This window comes from Coregonus clupeaformis, chromosome 11 (assembly GCF_020615455.1).
Source record: "Coregonus clupeaformis isolate EN_2021a chromosome 11, ASM2061545v1, whole genome shotgun sequence".
Taxonomy (NCBI): domain Eukaryota; kingdom Metazoa; phylum Chordata; class Actinopteri; order Salmoniformes; family Salmonidae; genus Coregonus; species Coregonus clupeaformis.
The window spans coordinates 6,170,447-6,189,127 of record NC_059202.1 but is presented as its reverse complement, the minus strand read 5'-3'; the positions used below and the strand labels follow the sequence as shown (position 1 = coordinate 6,189,127).

Sequence of the window (18,681 nt, the reverse complement as noted above, 5' to 3'; positions counted from 1 at the left end):
TAATAACGTTCCTCCCATGAGGCCACTAGAGGGCGCTTTGGTCATTCGACTGCAGGAAAGGGCTACACTCAATCAATTTTTTTTATAGCTCTGCTTCAATTACAGACAAGGCTTTTACAAGAAATGGTCTAGTAATGATTGACTAGGATAGCCCAACGATCTGCTGGGGGTGACTTTCTAAACACGGCCCAAGTTTTGTGTATAATTTTAGAGCTGGCCTTAAGAACTCGGCTGATTACATGCTTGACATCATCTGCAATCACTTTAAAGGGAACATTTAGAACATGTTTTGCGCCATATGACACATTTTGGTTACAATCAAGTCTCCACATCCAAATCAAGTCGCTATGTTAGTGATTGTAGAGAGAGTCAGTAAAACCCTCTATAGTCAATAATAAAGGTTGTTATTAACATGTCAAACACCCTGTCATTCTGCTGTAAATCACCTCCATGTATTCACCCACAGTGAAATGCGGACCCTCTCCACGACAGAGTGGCCAGTGTATACAGTGGCTTGCAAAAGTATTCACCCCCCTTTGCATCTTTCCTATTTTGTTGCCTTACAACCTGGAATTAAAATTGATTTTTTGGGGGTTTGTATCATTTGAGTTACACAACATGCCTACCACTTTGAAGATGCAAAATATTTTTCATTGTGAAACAAACAAGAAATAACACAAAAAAACAGAACTTGAGCGTGCATAACTATTCCCGCCCCCCCTCCCAAAGTCAATACTTTGTAGAGCCACCTTTTGCATCAATTACAGCTGCAAGTCTCTTGGGGTATGTCTCTAAGCTTGGCCACTGGGATTTTTGCCCATTCTTCAAGGCAAAACTGCTCCAGCTCCTTTAAGTTGGATGGGTTCCACTGGTGTACAGCAATCTTTAAGTCATACCACAGATTCTCAATTGGATTGAGGTCTGGGCTTTGACTAGGCCATTCCAAGACATTTAAATGTTTCCCCTTAAACCACTTGAGTGTTGCTTTAGCAGTATGCTTAGGGTCATTGTCCTGCTGGAAGGTGAACCTCTGTCCCAGTCTCAAATCTCTGGAAGACTGAAACAGGTTTCCCTCAAGAATTTCCCTGTATTTAGCGCCATCCTTCATTCCGTCAATTCTGACCAGTTTCCCAGTCCCTGCCGATGAAAAACATCCCCACAGCATGATGCTACCACCACCATGCTTCACTGTGGGGATGGTGTTCTCGGGGTGATGAGAGGTGTTGGGTTTGCGCCAGACATAGCGTTTTCCTTCATGGCCAAAAAGCTAAATTTTAGTCTCATCTGACCAGAGTACCATCTTCCATATGTTTGGGGAGTCTCCCACATGCTTTTTGGCAAACACCAAACGTGTTTGCTTATTTTTTTCTTTAAGCAATGGCTTTTTTCTGGCCACTCTTCCGTAAAGCCCAGCTCTGTGGAGTGTACGGCTTAAAGTGGTCCTATGGACAGATACTCCAATCTCTGCTGTGGAGCTTTGCATCTCCTTCAGGGTTATCTTTGGTCTCTTTGTTGCCTCTCTGATGAATGCCCTCCTTGCCTGGTCCGTGACTTTTGGTGGGCGGCCCTCTCTTGGCAGGTTTGTTGTGGTGCCATATTCTTTCCATTTTTTAATAATGGATTTAATGGTACTCCGTGGGATGTTCAAAGTTTCAGATATTTTTTTATAACCCAACCCTGATCTGTACTTCTCCACAACTTTGTCCCTGACCTGTTTGGAGAGCTCCTTGGTCTTCATGGTGCCGCTTGCTAGGTGGTGCCCCTTGCTTAGTGGGGTTGCAGACTCTGAGGCCTTTCAGAACAGGTGTATATATACTGAGATCATGTGACAGATAGATTGCACACAGGTGGACTTTATTTAACTAATTATGTGACTTCTGAAGGTAATTGGTTGCACCAGATCTTATTTAGGGGCTTTATAGCAAAGGGGGTGAATACATATGCACGCACCACTTTTCCGTTATTTATTTTTTTAGAATTTTCTGAAACAAGTAATTTTTTTCATTTCACTTCACCAATTTGGACTATTTTGTGTATGTCATTTACATGAAATAAAAATAAAAATCAATTTAAATTACAGCTTGTAAACGCCAAGGGGGATGAATACTTTTGCAAGGCACTGTAGTTCTGTAAGTACTGTATATCACTGAAGTAAACATCAATGGAGTGGAGTGTATGGACCTCCGGCCCTCGCATTTGCCAGCATAGCTACCTCGTTCTGTTGTCTCTGGGTCAGCTGCTCCTCGTTCACACACACACACACACAGGCCTCCTCTCATTAAAAGTGGCCCGCCACAGACCACCATGCAAATTAGCAGCCAGCGCCCTGCTAAACCAAAGCATGTGGACATTAAGTTGTTAGGCAGCACAAAGGGCCCCTTTCTGGGTTATTTCAGAGATACATATTTATTTTACATTTGAGTCATTTAGCAGACGCTCTTATCCAGAGCGACTTACAATTAGTGCATTAATTTTAAGGTAGCTGGGTGAGACAACCACATATCACAGTCGTAGCAAGTACATTTTCCCTCAATAAAGTAGTTATCAGCAAAGTCAGTTCTAGTAAGAAGGGACTCTGCTGTCTTAGCTTCATGGGGAAGCTGGTTCCACCATTGGGGTGCCAGGACCGTAGGGGAGGGACCGCGAAGAGACCAGAGGTGGCAGAACGGAGTGCTTGGGTTGGGTTGTAGGGTCTTTCATTCTCTTCCTCTTTGAGTTCCACCGGGGAGGAGGGGGCTTAGCGGTCTGTTGCTGTGGCTGATGTAAACATGGTCAGGCATCTGTATGACAGCCTCGTGGGAGATGGGCCCATTCAAACAGCCTTAAGTCTGAGCATTCATGTTTCTCTAAGCAGACACACATGCACACACATGCGCACGCGCGCACACACGCACACACAATTCAGTTTCAATTCAGTCAATTCAGAAAGTAAATTGAAATTGCAATTCAATATTTCAGAATAGAGCATCCATACTCTATTGTTTAATAGATTGACTCCAGTAAGCTTTTCATGTAAAATCAAATTTCCTGAATTGAAACTAAATTGACCCCAACCCTGACACACACACACTGACCACAACCGCACAAGACCAAACCAAGCCAAAGTTTTTGCAATTTTGATATCACACATGACTACAGTAATTCAATTCCTTTATTCTTCTCTTTTATTTGAAAGTCTGTCTTCCGATTCCAATTTAAAACCGCATTAGTCCACATCAGTTAGAATAAGTGAATATGGATGTTTGCAAGGCGAGCTTCTGAGCCTGGGGTAGAAGGCCTAACAGAATTCTGTAGAAACTGGAAAGTGAGCAAATATTGAAAATTCGCAGCTAAATCCAATAGTTAATAGTGAATGCAGAGCTCAGGTGAACACAATCCCACCTGAGGCTCTGTCCTTGATTTACACTGTAGGAGACCTGCTACCATGGCAACTGGGCCGAACCTTCTCAACACTACAACATATTTTACTATTGAGCAGGCAGGGAGAACAAGCTTGTGGGCATTCACTTGTTTCAAAATACGTTTAGACCAACTCTGGTGGAAATCATGGCATTCACTTCACTCAAGACAGTCATAAGTAAATCCTCAAGAATGATCCAATGAAAATTATCAAAGACATTTATCTAGCATCTAACAAAATTATAATGACACATGAAAAATATTCTCCCCAGTACTGAACTCTATCACTGTATTAAAAGGCAGAGGAGTCTTGCCAGGGTGCAGAGAACAGAAAATAGGCCAAATACTCTGTCCTCTTAATCTTTCATGACATCCGGAGAGAGCAGAGGAGGAAGAGTGCAGAAGATCCGTTCAATAAAAAAAAAAGTTTACCTCAGGTCAGGGTCTGTGTGTTAAAGCCTCCAGTGTGCTGCTGGTGTTACTAAAGATATCTCCTCCATTTAGAAGACCCCTCCCTGTCCTTGCCGACACAGACACACAAGAATGCAGGTTTACCAATACAACCAGGCTCAGAGAGGATGAAGGAATGTATCAATCTAACAAAACCACTTTCTCTGTAATCAGAGATAAGAGCAGCGTATCCCCATCCTTTACCTCACAGAGAGAGAGAGGGAAAATAACAGGATCGACCAACCACGATGCCTCTAGGAATATATATTGTTTTTAAGTGGATGCTTGAAAAAGCTGTATCTAATTTGTGGTATAATTAGGGATGTGCATCTTTCCATTTTAAGACAATTCGATACGTATCTAGATACATGGGCTACGATACGATACAGGAATGATACGTTTTAGTTTGAAACGATTCGGTTTGATTAGAGGAACGAGTCGATGTGATTCGGTTCGGTTCGATGCGATTCAATGCACTAACATATGTTGCATAAACACATTAATTCTGCTGCTGATGGAGCTCATGAGCTGGGCCTCTGAGCTGGATCTGTCTGAGCTGACTTCTCTCTGTGTGTGTGTGTGTGTGTGTGTGTGTGTGTGTGTGTGTGTGTGTGTGCGCGTGTGTGTAAATTATGTATAAGTCTATGGCGTATGTAGACACCTAAACTGATCCATATGAGGGGGCATCACTTTTAATCTGAAATCACCTGTACATTTTCCAGATTCTAAGTATTTGAAATAGTAATGTATCAATATTTATCAAATTTTTTTGCTGACATAGCCAATTAATACATAGCACAAGAAATGGTGAACCGGCAATTCGTAGCATTTGAATGAATTTTCTGACCGATGCATGCTAGATTTCGATCGGTTTGGAGTGTCAGATAAGAGTCGCTCTCTCTCTGAGACAACATGTGTCCCCGACACTCAAGTGAGAGCTGTGAGTAAAAACAATAGGCACACCTGTCTTTCTGCACCCAGCCACCACCCAGAGAAGGGCGTGTCTGAGAACAGTTTCAGACTATAACTGTAACCATGGTCTAAGTTACTGCTTTTACTTCCAACCTAAAATAGACCAGAGCCCTGTGCCCCAAGAGGACACCCCACTCTCAGCACACTGCATATCTAACAGTATTTATAATCAAATCTGCCTGGGATTCAAAATGGGTGGTATGAGGATTTCTCAGTGATTTCCAGTTATGAGCAGGGTTGTGTGAGCGCATACAAGAAAAAGGGAAGGAATTCAGATTTTAAAGTGAATACATCCACAATCCATACATCGTCCTTGGACTCCTGCCTGCAATGATTAAATACTGTGACATTATCTAATACTTTCAGTGCAAAGGGCGACAGCTATGAGAATAGTCTAACTCCAGAAATAGATGTAAATCAACCACAATAGCACATTCATCTAAGAAAACGTGAGAGAGAGGAGGGGACAAGCTGAAGAACTGACATAACATGAGAATAAACTCACCCAAAGCCTCTTCTACAGAGCAGTAGGAAATCCTTACAGGACAGACAAGGCAGCTCAAACCTCCCAAAGGAGTAGTAGGGAAAGTTTGGCAGAAACACGCAATCCTCCCAGGCAGGCAGGCACTGCAGCTCAGAGCTAAGTGACTCAGCTCAGCGGAGAAACGAGGGGAAGACTCCTTCCTTCCCACTCTCCTTCCCTCCATCCCCCTTCTCTCTCTCTCTCAAAACAACTAGAGGGACATAAAACACTGACCGAGTGCATAGTGCACAAACACACATGTGCAAACACATACAAGCACACTTCCCCATAGCACTATCATCGCAGTGATAAGGGGAACCAAGGGTGAATTGGCTCTGAAAGGATGTGTAATTCAATAAAATGTAATATAATGTGCTGAATTAGAATGAAATGAGAGAGGGTTGATGAACATATAGCAGCCCAAAGTCCTTTATAATAATAACTAATCAACTTCAGTAACACCTTGACTGAGATACCACTTTAGGCCTACTAGCCTACATGGAGGGTCGTATAATATAGAGATGAACCCAGGGTACAATCCAATATGATCAGGATTAAATTGGTCCGATCTTGATTCTAATCAAATATAGAAAGGATTACAGCAGTGAGACACAAATAAAACAAATCATACCTTAAGTCATACACTAAAACAAACTCACATAAAACGATGCACACACACCTTCCACATTAACCTAATTAAAGTCTTTACCAAATTCCTCATGCTCCTTTTGCTGATCTGATTTGTTTTAATTTTGTTATGAAAGTAAAAGTCCCCTTTTCAGTCTCTTTCTTTCTCAGGCTGTCTACACACACAGCACAAGGACGGAGACAGTGAGAGACTAGAGAGAGAAAGACACAGAAAGTTAGCCACCCACACGGTGTTGGGGAGTAGTTAACTAAGTTACATGTAGTTGAACTAGTATTGTAACTACATTTTGCAGTAGCTTAGTGTTAGTTGAACTAAGTTCAAGTCTAGGTAGTGTTTTCAGTAGTTAATTACTTTTTTGCCATGTAGCGGTGTAGCTAACTACTGGAACTACACTCTACATAGAAATCTGGGAGAATTAGGCCATAATTTCCTTTATTTTCTGGTATCAGACCTGCGTAAATTCTCACTTGAAATATTGTTTTTGTGTTTAATAGGCTAAATTTCACATTCTGTTAACAAACATATGACCCCAAAGTTATCGGTTCTTGCAATTTATAGTCTATGACATTTCAGATTTGCATATGATCATTTTTCACTAAGTAGTTTGGATGTAGCGAACTACTTTTTCAAAGTAAGTTTAGTTAAGTGCTTAACTTCTTCCAGGGTGAAGAACTTAGTAGCTTGCTAAACTATATTTTCAGAGTAGCTTCCTGTGGCATATTGCATAGGAGGCCACGTGACCACTTGGGGGACGTGCAGCCTGCGCACAGGAGTTGGAGAGCGGGAGATGTTGGAACAGTAATCACCAGAAAGAGTTTGAGGAGCTCAAGGCATTAAATCATGCATGCTCCAGTCCTGAGGTTCTATGATGAAAAGCGCAAAACCAAAGTCTCAGCAGATGCCTCTAAAGCAGGTTTAGGTGCAGTGTTGTTACAGCAGTATCGCACTAGATGGCACCCAGTCGCATATACCTCCAGGGCTCTGACAACTTCTGATTGTAACTAACTATGCTCTGATTGAGAAAGAGGCATTAGAACTGTCATATGTATATAAGAAATTCCATGTGTTTATCTATGGTAAAACAGTGTGGGCCGAAACAGATCATAAACCTTTGGTTACTATTGCAAAGAAGGATCTAGCGTACACACCACCAAGGGTACAGAGACTTTTTCTAAAACTATGGACTTGCAACTCGAGTACAGGCCAGGGAAATAATTGTTAATGGCAGACCATTGTCCAGAGCTTTTGACAGCTCAAAACGAAACCAGATATACGGGCCATCTACGGATGGAAAAGTCAAAACGACGTGCAAAAGCATTGTTTTTTTGGCCCAAGATTAATGCTGATATAGAGCAGACATGCCAGAAATACAGGTCAAAACAGAGCAAAGAGCCAATGTGGGTTAAGGAAAAAGAGGTGTTGAGACCATGGGGCAAAGTAGGAATAGATCTCTTTGCTCTTGAGGGCAAGAACTACAGTATGTTCTACTGATGGACTGTGACTCTCATTACACCACCACCACCACCATGCTTGACCTTTGGTATGATGTTCTTACTGTGGAATGAAGTGTTTGGTTTTCGCCAGGCATAATGGGACCCATCTCGTCCAAAAAGTTGACTCAAGTTTGCCAAAAAGCACCTGGATGATCATCAAGACTCTTGGAAGAACGTTCTATGGACAGATGAATCAAAAGTATAACTTTTTTGGACGACATGGTTCCAGTAATGCCTGGCGAAAACCAAACTCTGCATTCCACAGTAAGAACATCATACCAAAGGTCAAGCATGGTGGTGGTGGTGTGATGGTTTGGGGATGCTTTGCTGCCTCAGGACCTGGACGACTTGCCTTAATAGAAGGAACCATGAATTCTGCTCTGTATCAGAGAATTCTACAGGAGAATGTCAGAACATCCGTCTGTGAGCTGAAGCTGAAGCCCAGCTGGGTCATGCAGCAAGACAATGATCCAAAACACACAATCAAGTCTACATGAAAATAGTTAAAAAGCAACAAATTGGAAGTTTTGGAATGGCCTAGTCAAAGTCCAGACCTAATCCCAATTGAGATGTTGTGGCAGGATTTGAAACGAGCAGTTCATGCTTGAAAACCCACACGTCACTGAGTTAACAAACTCAGTGACGCAGTTCTGCATGGAAGAGTGGGCCAAAATTCCTCCACAGCAACGTGAGAGACAGATCAACAACTACAGGAAGCATTTGGGGGCAATTACTTTTTCACACAGGGGAATTGAGTGTTGCATAACTTTGTTTATGAAATAAATGAAATAAAAATGTAATTGTTGTGTTATTTGTTCACTTATGTTCCCTTTATATAATATTAGGTTTTGGTTGAAGATCTGATAGCATTCAGTATCACAAATATGCAAAAGTAGAGAAAATTAGAAAGGGGGCAAATACTTTTTCATAGCACTGTAGATACTTTTGTACCTGTTTCCTCCAGCATCTTCACAAGGTCCTCTGCTGTTGTTCTGGGATTGATTTGCACTTTTCGTACCAAAGTACGTTCATCTCTAGGAGACAGAACGCGCCTCTTTCCTGAGCGGTATGACGGCTGCGTGGTCCCATGGTGTTTATACTTGCGTACTATTGTTTGTTAAGATGAACGTGGTACCTTCAGGCGTTTGGAAATTGCTCCCAAGGATGAACCAGACTTGTGGAGGTCTACCATTTTTTTTTCTGAGGTCTTGGCTGATTTCTTTTGATTTTCCCATGATGTCAAGCAAAGAGGCACTGAGTTTGAAGGTAGGCCTTGAAATACATCCACAGGTACACCTCCAATTGACTCAAATGATGTCAAATAGCCTATCAGAATGTTCTAAAGACATGACATCATTTTCTGGAATTTTCCAAGCTGTTTAAAGGCACAGTCAACTTAGTGTATGTAAACTTCAGACCCACTGGAATTGTGATACAATTAATTATAAGTGAAATAACCTGTCTGTAAACAATTGTTGGAAAAATTACTTGTGTCATGTACTAAGTAGATGTCCTAACCGACTTGCCAAAACTATAGTTTGTTAACAAGAAATGTGTGGAGTGGTTGAAAAACGAGTTTTAATGACTCCAACCTAAGTGTATGTAAACTTCCGACTTCAATTGTAAGTATTCAGACCCTTTGCTATGAGACTCAAAATTTAGCTCAGGTGCATCTTGTTTCCATTGATCATCCTTGAGATGTTTCTACAACTTGATTGGAGTACACCTGTGGTAAATCCAATTGAATGGACATGATTCGGAAAGGCACACTCCTGTCTATATAAAGTACCACAGTTGACAGTGCATGTCTGAGCAAAAACCAAGCTATGAGGTCGAAGGAATTGTCCGTAGAGCTCCGAAACAGGACTGTATCGAGGAACAGATCTGGGGAAGGCTACTAAAAAATGTCTGCAGCATTGAAGGTCCCCAAGAACACAGTGGCCTCCATCATTCTTAAATGGAAGAAGTTTGGAATCACTAAGATTATTCTGATGATCACTCTGACAGAGCTCCAGAGTTCCTCTGTGGTGATGGGAGAACCTTCCAGAAGGATAACCATCTCTGCAGCACTCCACCAATCAGGCCTTTATGGTAGACTGGCCAGACGGAAGCCACTCCTCAGCAAAAGGCACATGACAGCCCGCTTGGAGGTTGCCAAAAGGCACTTAAAGGACTCTCAGACCATGAGAAACAAGATTCTCTGGTCTGATGAAACCAAGATTGAACTCTTTGGCCTGAATGCCAAGTGTCAAGTCTGGAGGAAACCTGGCACCATCCCTACGGTGAAGCATGGTGGTGGCAGCATCATGCTGTGGGGATGTTTTTCAGCGGAGACTAGTCAGGATTGAGGGAAAGATGAACGGAGCAAAGTACAGAGAGATCCTTGATGAAAACCTGCTCCAGAGCGCTCAGGACCTCAGACTGGGGCGACGGTTCACCTTCCAACAGGACAACAACCCTAAGCACACAGCCAAGACAACGCAGGAGTGGCTTCGGGACAAGTCTCTTAATGTCTTTGAGTGGCCCAGCCAGAGCCCGGACTTGAACACGATTTAACATCTCTGGAGAGACCTGAAAATAGCTGTGCAACTCCGAAATACAGGTGTGCCAAGCTTGTAGTGTCATACCCCAGAAGACTCAAAGCTGTAATCGCTGCCAAAGGTGCTTCAACAAAGTACTGAATACTTGTGATAAATTGTGATATTTCAGTTTTTTATTTTTAATACATTAGCAAAAATGTGTAAAAACCTGTTTTTGCTTGGTCATTATGGAGCACGCACGCACGCACACACAGTATATCAGGTTCTCAGATTCTAACAATCAGCTCATGACAGAACCTACTGTATCGCACAGGAAACCAGCATTCTATTCTAACACACACATACATGGGCAGTTTAACACATCTACTGTTCTGTTGTATGCATATACATTTTGAATGAACACACACACACACACACCCACACCCTTTGACAGCTGTCTATTTACCACCACAAACCAATGCTGGCATTAAGATTGCACTGAATGAGTTGTACAAGGCCATTAATCAACAGGAAAACGCTCATCCAGATGCAGCGCTCCTAGTAGCAGGGGACTTTAATGCAGGGAAACTTAAATCCGTTCTACCTAATTTCTACCAGCATGTTAAATGTGCAACCAGAGGGGAAAAAACTCTAGACCACCTTTACTCCACACACAGAGACGCATACAAAGCTCTCCCTCGCCCTCCATTTGGCAAATCTGACCATAACTCTATCCTCCTGATTCCTGCTTATAAGCAAAAACTGAAGCAGGAAGCACCAGTGATTCGGCTAATAAAAAAGTGGTCAGATGACGCAGATGCTAAGCTACAGGACTGTTTTGCTAGCACAGACTGGAACATGTTCCGGGATTCTTCAGACAGCATTGAGGAGTACACCACATCAGTCACTGGCTTCATCAATAAGTGCATCGATGATGTCGTCCCCACAGTGACCGTACGTACATACCCCAACCAGAAGCCATGGATTACAGGAAACATCCGCACTGAGCTAAAGGGTAGAGCTGCCGCTTTCAAGGAACGGGACTCTAACCCGGACGCTTATAAGAAATCCCGCTATGACCTCCGACGAACCATCAAACAGGCAAAGAGTCAATACAGGTCTAAGATTGAATCATACTACACTGGCTCTGACGCTCGTCGGATGTGGCAGGGCTTGAAAACTATTACAGACTACAAAGGGAAGCACAGCCGCGAGCTGCCCAGTGACACAAGCCTACCAGACGAGCTAAACCACTTCTATGCTCGCTTCGAGGCAAGCAACACTGAAGCATGCATGAGAGCACCAGCTGTTCCGGGACGACTATGTGATCACGCTCTCCGTAGCCGATGTGAGTAAGACTTTTAAGCAGGTCAACATTCACAAGGCCGCAGGGCCAGACGGATTACCAGGACGTGTACTCCGAGCATGTGCTGACCAACTGGCAAGTGTCTTCACTGACATTTTCAACATGTCCCTGACTGAGTCTGTAATACCAACATGTTTCAAGCAGACCACCATAGTCCCCGTGCCCAAGAACTCTAAGATAACCTGCCTAAATGACTACCGACCCGTGGCACTGACGTCTGTAGCCATGAAGTGCTTTGAAAGACTGGTCATGGCTCACATCAACAGCATAATCCCAGAAACCCTAGACCCACTCCAATTTGCATACCGCCCCAACAGATCCACAGATGATGCAATCTCTATCGCACTCCACACTGCCCTTTCCCCACCTGGACAAGAGGAACACCTACGTGAGAATGCTATTCATTGACTACAGCTCAGCATTCAACACCATAGTGCCCTCAAAGCTCATCACTAAGCTAAGGATCCTGGGACTAAACACCTCCCTCTGCAACTGGATCCTGGACTTCCTGACGGGCCGCCCCCAGGTGGTAAGGGTAGGTAACAACACATCTGCCACACTGATCCTCAACACGGGGGCCCCCTCAGGGGTGCGTGCTCAGTCCCCTCCTGTACTCTCTGTTCACCCATGACTGCATGGCCAGGCACGACTCCAACACCATCATTAAGTTTGCCGACGACACAACAGTGGTAGGCCTGATCACCGACCAACGATGAGACAGCCTATAGGGAGGAGGTCAGAGATCTGGCCGTGTGGTGCCAGGACAACAACCTCTCCCTCAACGTGACCAAGACAAAGGAGATGATTGTGGACTACAGGAAAAAAAAGAGGACTGAGCACGCCCCATTCTCATCGACGGGGCTGTAGTGGAACAGGTTGAGAGCTTCAAGTTCCTTGGTGTCCACATCACCAACGAACTATCATGGTCCAAACACACCAAGACAGTCGTGAAGAGGGCACGACAAAGCCTATTCCCCCCTCAGGAGACTAAAAAGATTTGGCATGGGTCCTCAGATCCTCAAAAAATTCTACAGCTGCACCATCGAGAGCATCCTGACTGGTTGCATCACCGCCTGGTATGGCAACTGCTTGGCCTCTGACCGCAAGGCACTACAGAGGGTAGTGCGTACGGCCCAGTACATCACAGGGGCAAAGCTCCCTGCCATCCAGGACCTCTATACCAGGCGGTGTCAGAGGAAGGCCCTCAAAATTGTCAAAGACTCCAGTCACCCTAGTCATAGACTGTTCTCTCTGCTACCGCACGGCAAGCGGTACCGGAGTGCCAAGTCTAGGTCCAAAAGACTTCTCAACAGCTTCTACCCCCAAGCCATAAGACTCCTGAACAGCTAATCATGGCTACCCGGACTATTTGCACTGCCCCCCCACCCCATACTTTTTACGCTGCTGCTACTCTGTTAAGTATTTATGCATAGTCACTTTAACTCTACCCACATGTACATATTACCTCAACTACCTCAACTAGCCAGTGCCCCCGCACATTGACTATGCAACGGTACCCCCCTGTATATATAGCCTCCCTACTGTCACTTTATTCTATTGTATATATAGCCTCCCTACTGTCACTTTATTTTTACTTCTGCTCTTTTTTTCTCAACACTTTTTTGTTGTTGTTTTATTCTTACTTTTTTTGTTTAAAATAAATGCACTGTTGGTTAAGGGCTGTAAGTAAGCATTTCACTGTAATGTCTGCACCTGTTGTATTCGGCGCATGTGACCAATAAAATTTGATTTGATTTGATCAGCTTTTGGAGAATGGAGGGAATGGCAGGCATTTCCTTCCATCACTTTATTAACCAGTCTGACCAGTAGGGATTCCTCTCTGCAGGTATCTCATTACATGCTTTCTTAATGCATAGCTTTAATACTATGGTAGCTACTATATTATTACCAAGGAGACACTCCCGGTTAACAATGTTTTTGACCTCAAGACTCAAAAAAATAACATTGCCTAAAAACCTGCAACATTTTGCATTATCTGCTACCTGGCCATTCAAAGGTACACGAGAGCCCACTCTGGAAATTTGACGTGTTTGAAGAGTATATTGTTACAAAAAATATGTCTACAAATAAGCAAAATCAAAAACAGTAGTTTTGAGATATTAATATTAATATTTTTAATGTTTAATAAATTAATGTGAAAGGTTTTATTTCAGAATCTAGACATACTCCATATTTGAGAGAACACTATAAGGAGTATCATGACACTAATATGTTGTCTGTTCACGGATCATAGGGTCTTACAGGAGGCATGTATAGGTCTAAAAAGGGCCTAAAATTGCCACTTTCATCATGATTTTCTCAAAAAGGGTTTGTTCCTCCAAATGAAGTTACTATGTGAGAATTGCCAGAACAATCAGAGATATTTTCAGACTACGCTGGCGTGGAATCACCTTGTAGTGAAAAGGAGAGTTAAACCCAGTGTTAGAGTAATAGTTACATACTGAACTCCCAGAGACACGGAGACCAGATGACCCACTACAACAGACAGAAAGAGAGACAGACAGGAGGATTTACAGTAAGGCCTGGGATTAAGTGGCTGTGTTGAACCACCCAGACCTTCAGATTAACCCTCCCCTCATCCACTAATTCACAGCCCAATTTTAGATGATAGGCTACCCTCACTGGGGAAAAAATGGAAGAGAGGGAGGGAGGGAGGGAGGGCAGATAAGCACAGGGGAAAAAGTAGAAATACAATTAAAAGAGGGAAAGGACAGACGAATGTAGAGAGAAAGGGGGTTAGACTGGTAGATGAGAAGAGAGGGAGGAGGGTAGATGGAAAAAGACAGAGAAAGTGTGGCACAGAAGGGAGAGACTCATACATCATTACTGCTCTAAGCCACACACACACACTCTGTCTGTGAACCTGTGTGCTGCCGAGGGGAGCGTTTCTACAGTCTAGCATGCATTCCACTGCCCTCCGCACATCTAATCTGGATGGGACCACTATTGCTTTCATTTTCTCTCTGCCCTAAACAAAAAGGACTATGTAGCACAGTATGAATGTGTGTGATGACACCTCTGTCCCCACACACACATACACTCTGTCCCCACACACACATACACTCTGTCCCCACACACACATACACTCTGTCCCCACACACACATACACTCTGTCCCCACACACACATACACTCTGTCCCCACACACACATACACTCTGTCCCCACACACACATACACTCTGTCCCCACACACACATACACTCTGTCCCCACACACACATACACTCTGTCCTCACACACACATACACTCTGTCCCCACACACACATACACTCTGTCCCCACACACACATACACTCTGTCCCCACACACACATACACTCTGTCCCCACACACATACACTCTGTCCTCACACACACATACACTCTGTCCCCACACACACATACACTCTGTCCCCACACACACATACACTCTGTCCCCACACACACATACACTCTGTCCCCACACACACATACACTCTGTCCCCACACACACATACACTCTGTCCCCACACACACATACACTCTGTCCCCACACACACATACACTGTCCCCACACACACATACACTCTGTCCCCACACACACATACACTGTCCCCACACACACATACACTCTGTCCCACACACACATACACTCTGTCCTCACACACCCATGCTCACATGCAGCATTGTCTTAACACCACACAACTACACTTGGTTAAACTAAGAAGCACTGACAGTGTTATCACCTCGGGCTGGGGGAAGGAAGGAGGAAAGAGCTTTTAGCGAAGGAAACCACAGTACAATGAGCAGTACACCATGCTCACATCTACACAGCACTATAGGGCCTGTTATTTCTCAAAATGTTAAATAGTTAACCTCTTTTAGTACAGTAGACAACAGTAGCTAATGAACAGAAAATAATTGTAGTAGAGAGGGGAGATAAGAGATAGCAAGATTAAAAGAGGAGATAATGATATTGAGAGTGAGAAAGTGGTGAAGTCCACCTTTAGTGTGTTCGATCTTCACCCCGACACAGGCCTCCTCATCAGTGTTCTTGGACTGGAAACAGCTGGGCTTGCCTTTCTTTTCTGCAATGACAAGACCAAATGCTAATATATAAAGTTTACTATAACGTAGAGGACACACCCAACATGGAAAGAACAGGGGCAAGAGGAACCAGCCTGGAGTAGTTTATAGAGATCAATGATTTATTGAATAGGAGACAGAGAGGCTCTAAACAGACAGCACATTTACATTTTAGTCATTTAGCAGACACTCTTATCCAGAGCGACTTACAGTTAGTGAGTGCATACATTTTCATACTGGTCCCCCGTGGGAATCAAACCCACAACCCTGGCGTTGCAAGCGCCATGCTCAACCAACTGAGCTACACGGGACTATCTGACCACTGTGACTGACAGAAAACGGAGGAAAACAGATTCAGTGAGCACATTCTGACTATAGAGACCGGTTGTCACAGGCAAACCTGGCTGCCCAGGGAGGACAGGCTGTGCTCTCTCTGCCCCCGGGGAGAGGTAGAGACAGAGCTGCATTTCCTATTACACTGTGACAAATACTCAGACCTAACAGAATCTTTCTTTCCCAAAATTATCATTCAGTACAAAGAATTTGAAACTATAAAAGAGGAAGAAAAAATCAAATATTTATTGGGTGAAAAGCCAAAATGTGCAATTTTGGCAGCCAAATATGTGTCCTCCTACCAAAACCTGAGGGACAGCCAGTGAAAAGTGATGTAATGTCAATAATATTTCCTGTTTTGTTTTGGCTTTTATACCATGTAATGTGTCTTCTCAGTCATGTTGAGACTGGTCGACTACGATTGCTTTAATTTATTGTTATTCTCATTAATATTGTTGTTGTAGTTGCTGTTAATGGTAATCCCATTTCCACTACTTCTATTATTATTGCTGTTGGTCCCACCATTTTTTTTATATGTATACTTTGACAATGTAAGTAATTTAACTTGCCATGTCAATAAAGTCTATTGAATTGAATTGAATTGAATAGAATAGAGAGACAGAGAGACAGACAGACAGAGAGAGAGAGAGAGACAGACAGACAGAGCGAGAGCTTCGAATTCTGGAATCTCTTGTGTAGCTTTTATAGGATTCTGGACAGCAGCTATATGCATATTTGGGGCAATTCTGATCCTCTGGTTCACATGAGGGGAGAGAGTTATTATTTTATTTGTCATGAGCCCTCTCACTCCACCGGGTTACCACCTTAATGTGTTTCCACTATCTTCCACTCTGCTCATCTCTCTCTCTCTACTCAGCCTAACGAGCTCCACCTGTCCCTGCTCTGCTCGGCTCTAATTACTCTGCCAGCTGCGCTGCATTACCCACTAACCTCTCCCAGTATTTAAAGTCCCGTCTTTCAGCTCTCCTTTGTCAGATCGCCTGCAAAGCTCACACCCGAACCTGTGTGCTCGCGCTTCTGGCTCACCCCTGTTTTGTGACCCCGGACCTGCCTGATTCTTGGATACTCTTCTGCCCCAGGAAAACCAGACCTGCTTTCTGCCATTACGACTCCTGACTACTCTTCGACCCCGGTAACTCTGACCAGCCTTCTGCCTTGCTACAACGTATTTGGATTTCCCTTGAACTGTACTTCTGCCTGTTTTCATCCGCCCCGTTGTGTCTGTGTTTCCTCCCCCAGGACTTCTGGACCACCAACCACCGGCGTCATCGGACGCATCGCTGCCACTGGGGGAGGCACAGACCCAGCACATCGGACGGGATAACCCCTGGAGCCTTCACTCACTCCCTACATCCCTTTCCCCTTAAGTTTAAATAAACTTTCTGGTGTGACGCAATTGTGGTCCTCTTGTCGTCTGTCTGAACCGTGACAGTACGATCTGACCATCATGGACTCAGCGCACACTTCCCCCGACATGGAAACCGAAGAACCTGAGCAACCCACCGCCATGCTACGCCTGGAACACACTGAGAGAGAGCTAGGCCGCATGAGCGACGACATCACCTCTCTGCTTCAGGTCGGCTACCAACAGCATCAGCAGTTCCAGCAGCACCAGCAGCAGTCCCAGCAGCAGCAACAACAACTCGCCAGGATCATCCAACTCCTCACCAACCTTACCCCAGCCAGTCTGCCCACCAGCCCTGCCTCCGAGTTACCTGCCCCGGTCATTTCAGCCGCTGCCCCGAACCCAAGATTGGAAACCCCGAGCGGTTCAACGGCGATTCTACCCAGGTCCGGCCATTCCTGACTAGCTGCCGACTTCAGTTCTCCTTGCAGCCAAGGACCTTCGCCACGGAGGGGGCTAGGGTCGGGTATGCCATCACTCACCTGACGGGCCGAGCTCGACTCTGGGGAACAGCAGAGTTCGAACGTCAAACCCCCGCATGTGCAACCTTCGACCTGTTTGCTGAGGAGATGCTGAAGGTGTTTGACCTGGATTCACCAACCGCAGAGGCGTCTCGTGAACTGTTCAGTATTCGACAAGGCAGACGTACAGTCGCAGACCATTCCATCGACTTCCGAACCCTGGCAAGACGAAGTTCTTGGAACACACCATCGTTGGTGGACGCGTTCTTCCATAGCTTGGCTGACTATATCAAGGACGAGTTGGTCTCCCATGAACTGCCTTCCACTCTTGATGAAGCCATCGCACTGACTGTCCGGATCGACAGAAGGATACAGACCCGTCGTCGTGAGAGGGGGCGCCAAGGTCCACCAACTACCGGCATTCGGAGAGATCCGACTGGGCTCCTGTCTGCTACTGCCACTCACCCAAGTCAGCTTGATCAGTCTGAGCCTATGGAGATTGGGCGAGCCTCTCTCACTCCTGCAGAGCGCCAGCGCCGCTTCACCTCAAACCTCTGCCTCTATTGTGGAGGTGATGGACATCGTGTGGTAACCTGCCCTTTAAAAGCCGAAGCTCACCGGGCATAGGGGGAGTCCGGTTGAGCTCAATGACCACCCAGTCCTCCGACCGCAAACCCTTGCTGCAAGTTCACCTCCGCCTCTCTGACTCTACTCACACCCTGGCTGCTCTGGTGGATTCTGGCGCCCGAAGCCAACATAATGGACATCAAGCTGGCACGCCAACTGGGACTGGAGAACCTCCGTTTGACACCTCCTATTCCTGCCCGGGCACTGGACGGACACTTACTCGGATCGGTCACTCATGTCACGGCCCCGGTCTTGATGGGTCTGTCCGGAAACCATCAGGAAACTATCCAGTTTCACCTGCTCCCCTCTCCAGGCCAACCCCTCATCCTGGGTTACCCATGGCTCCGCCCGGCACAACCCTCAGCTCGACTGGGTGACCGGGGTGATCAGGGAGTGGGGAG

The 18,681-nt window shown here is 44.9% G+C and overlaps 1 protein-coding gene across 5 annotated transcripts in view; it reads right to left on the bottom strand.

The window, feature by feature from the left end:
- The window catches only part of fgd4a (FYVE, RhoGEF and PH domain containing 4a), a 94,611-nt gene that overhangs the window by 34,730 nt on the left and 41,200 nt on the right, over positions 1-18,681 (bottom strand). For 4 of the 5 annotated variants that reach the window (XM_041890581.2, XM_041890585.2, XM_041890586.1 and 1 more), the window contains exon 2: positions 15,352-15,435. In XM_041890581.2, coding sequence (XP_041746515.2) covers positions 15,352-15,435 — 84 coding nt within the window. Of the gene's footprint in view, positions 1-5,326; positions 6,061-15,351; positions 15,436-18,681 lie in introns of those variants that run through there. The other variant, XM_041890582.2, reaches the window with a different exon arrangement.